The sequence below is a fragment of the Montipora foliosa genome, chromosome 13 (assembly GCF_036669935.1).
Source record: "Montipora foliosa isolate CH-2021 chromosome 13, ASM3666993v2, whole genome shotgun sequence".
NCBI lineage: Eukaryota > Metazoa > Cnidaria > Anthozoa > Scleractinia > Acroporidae > Montipora > Montipora foliosa.
In genome coordinates this window covers 40,668,083-40,670,582 of record NC_090881.1, presented here as the reverse complement: position 1 = coordinate 40,670,582, position 2,500 = coordinate 40,668,083, and the positions used below count along the sequence as shown (strand labels likewise).

The 2,500-nt window shown below is 36.9% G+C and overlaps 1 protein-coding gene across 1 annotated transcript in view; it reads right to left on the bottom strand.

The window, feature by feature from the left end:
* The window catches only part of LOC137982371 (fibroblast growth factor receptor 3-like), a 52,848-nt gene extending 50,424 nt beyond the window's left edge, over positions 1 to 2,424 (bottom strand). Inside the window, exon 1 of the mRNA XM_068829482.1 lies at positions 2,288 to 2,424. Within this exon, the coding sequence (XP_068685583.1) occupies positions 2,288 to 2,345 (58 nt within the window). The 5' untranslated portion in view covers positions 2,346 to 2,424. The remainder of the gene's footprint in view (positions 1 to 2,287) is intronic.
* Positions 2,425 to 2,500: the final 76 nt, after the last annotated feature.

Genomic DNA, 2,500 nt, shown 5'->3' with positions numbered 1-2,500 from the left:
AGACACAGGCTATCAGTTCATATACCTGCTGTACCAAATATCGACAAGGAACGCGTCAGCAATAAAGAGAGCTGAAAACATTTTTCCATTTCTGAGAAAAATGGCCAACAAAAGCCAATAAACACAACATGGAAGAGTTGTTGATCCTGGAATTTTTAATACAACACTATTATTCTACTCGGGCTTGCTGGATATCAATTGATTATAACCAACAAGGCGCATTCCAGCGCCCCGTCATAGAACAATTATTATTAATTGCTCTCATCCAGGAAGTAGGCCGCATGAGCCTTAATCTGCAGCCATTTGTTCTTTGTTGTCCACTAACGTTTTATTCTGGTAAGGAGAATGCTGCTGCGAGTCACACAAGTGACTGATGTTTTTCAAACAACGAAAGTTCTCCTGTTTGCCTCAAATGAATCTGCAGAGAAGGTCAATGTGTATTCGGCTATTTCGGATAATTGCTCAGACAACTTCAAAATGCTTCTGCCGTTGGTGGTAGTTGATCAGTGGTGGTGAGTGGGTCATTTCCCAAACTTTTAGCAATTTGAGCTTACAAGCTAAAGTTCTCAAGAGATAAGTTAAGCAATTTTTGAACGCACACAATATATAATAAGGGTCCAATTGGACGCAGAAAAAAAATCAAATGTTTATGCAAATTACAAACGCCAGGAAAACTGTGGCAACAGCATACTTCACAACGAAATTCTCATTTCTCACCATGGAGAAATGATTCAGTTCCTAAAATTTTAAGGTAAGCTGCTATTTTTGAATTTTTGTAGTCAAATGATTTCATTTTCTCAACAATTTTGTCCAGCTTGAAGAGTTAAGTTCTTGTTTTTGAATTCGGAAGTGTTGCATGACGTCATCTGCGGTGCTTAAATTTAGGCGAGACAATCGCAACGTACGTAACTTGTCTGTCTTGCAAATAATGCAATTTTTTTGGAGTTAGTCTTAAAAATAACATGTTTAAATGAAACTTAAATGTATTCAATCCCTTGATTATTAACATTAGCTATGGCAATTAGTCACAGGGCGACGATGAATGGTGTATCACTTTTGTTCCTAAATTAGTGCTCTTTTATGGAAAATTGAGATTGAGTTCTCCTTTTTTTTTGGCTATCAAAATCTAGATCATTTATCAATTGGAGCTATCAGTTCCTACAGCATACAGATTCCTCGAGACATTTTTAGAGGTAATCAATGGAGCTTTGACCGCTCATTACAACTCAATTTTGATAGAGGATGAATCAATGGGCATAACAGTTTCAAGAAACTGATCATTTTATTGTAAGTACATATTCAAGGGGAGGGATAAGACTTCATTTTTGTGCAATTCAGAATCTGAAAAGGTATTGCAGCAGCAATCATGAGGCAATAGATCAAATATTAAATATTCTTGAATATTAATTAGCTGGACCTCATAAAATTTTGCAAAATTTTTGTCTTTGGACCCCTTCTTGAAAAATTTGGGGGTCCAAAGACCCCTAAATTTGAAAATCTGAATCCATCTCTGCTTATTACTGACTTGTTAAACCTCCCAGCATTTTTAAGCCCACATGTATGACATCATAGACTCTCTTTATGGGTAGCACTGAACTATGTGATGTAAAGTTATTCTTAATGGTTTTCTCTGTTATCCAGTATAGTGAACACACTGTTTTAGGAGTTTCCCTGTTAAAGTATTAAACAATAACACCATTCAGGACAGAAACACTAGCCAATAATAATAATGTTATTATATTATTATTAGTTCTCTCTCAGTTTTTTTTTTCAATTCTTTGAGAAAAATGATTCTTGTTTTTCTTCTGGTTTGTGTAACAAAACCAGAATCACAGAAATAATAAAATCATAATTGCAGTTTCCTTTAGCAAATCAAGGCTGTCAACCTAATTGTGATGCTATTTCAATTTGGGCCTTACAATACGACCAGATTTGTTTCCCGCTGAAGGAAAAAAGATACCGATTCTTCCTTAAAGGAACCTGGCACGAGCAAAGCTGCCTCTTTAATTTGACTTTCATTTTCACTTTCACTTTATTGAATTTGTTGCGCGTACAAAAGAAGTGCAGGAGAAAACACCTTCCGCATTATTTAACCCCAATTAGTGTATAAGGCACGTCTCATTCTTTGAAACAGAGTCCTTAGGCAGAACAGCTGATTTATTAACCGTTCTGTGAACATCATGCTTTGTGAATCATTCCCAAATATTAAAACTGCAAGTCATGGTGAATATTGCCACAGACCTAGACTTCGCAACAAAATGTAAAAAGTAAAGCTATCAAAACTCGCCTGTTTCTGGGCAAACTAAGAGGAGTCCCATCAGAATACAGAAAAGAGCTGAATACATGGTTGCCGATCACGAAAGTGAGATGATCCAAAGTAGTACTCGTCCACTTTCAAAGTTGGGTGGAATTTGTACGAACTCAATCTCGTACCCAATCTCGTACCCAGAGTCCTCGGACTTCTTGGTCAGCGGGTGAGCGCCCGGAGAGACTCTGGGAT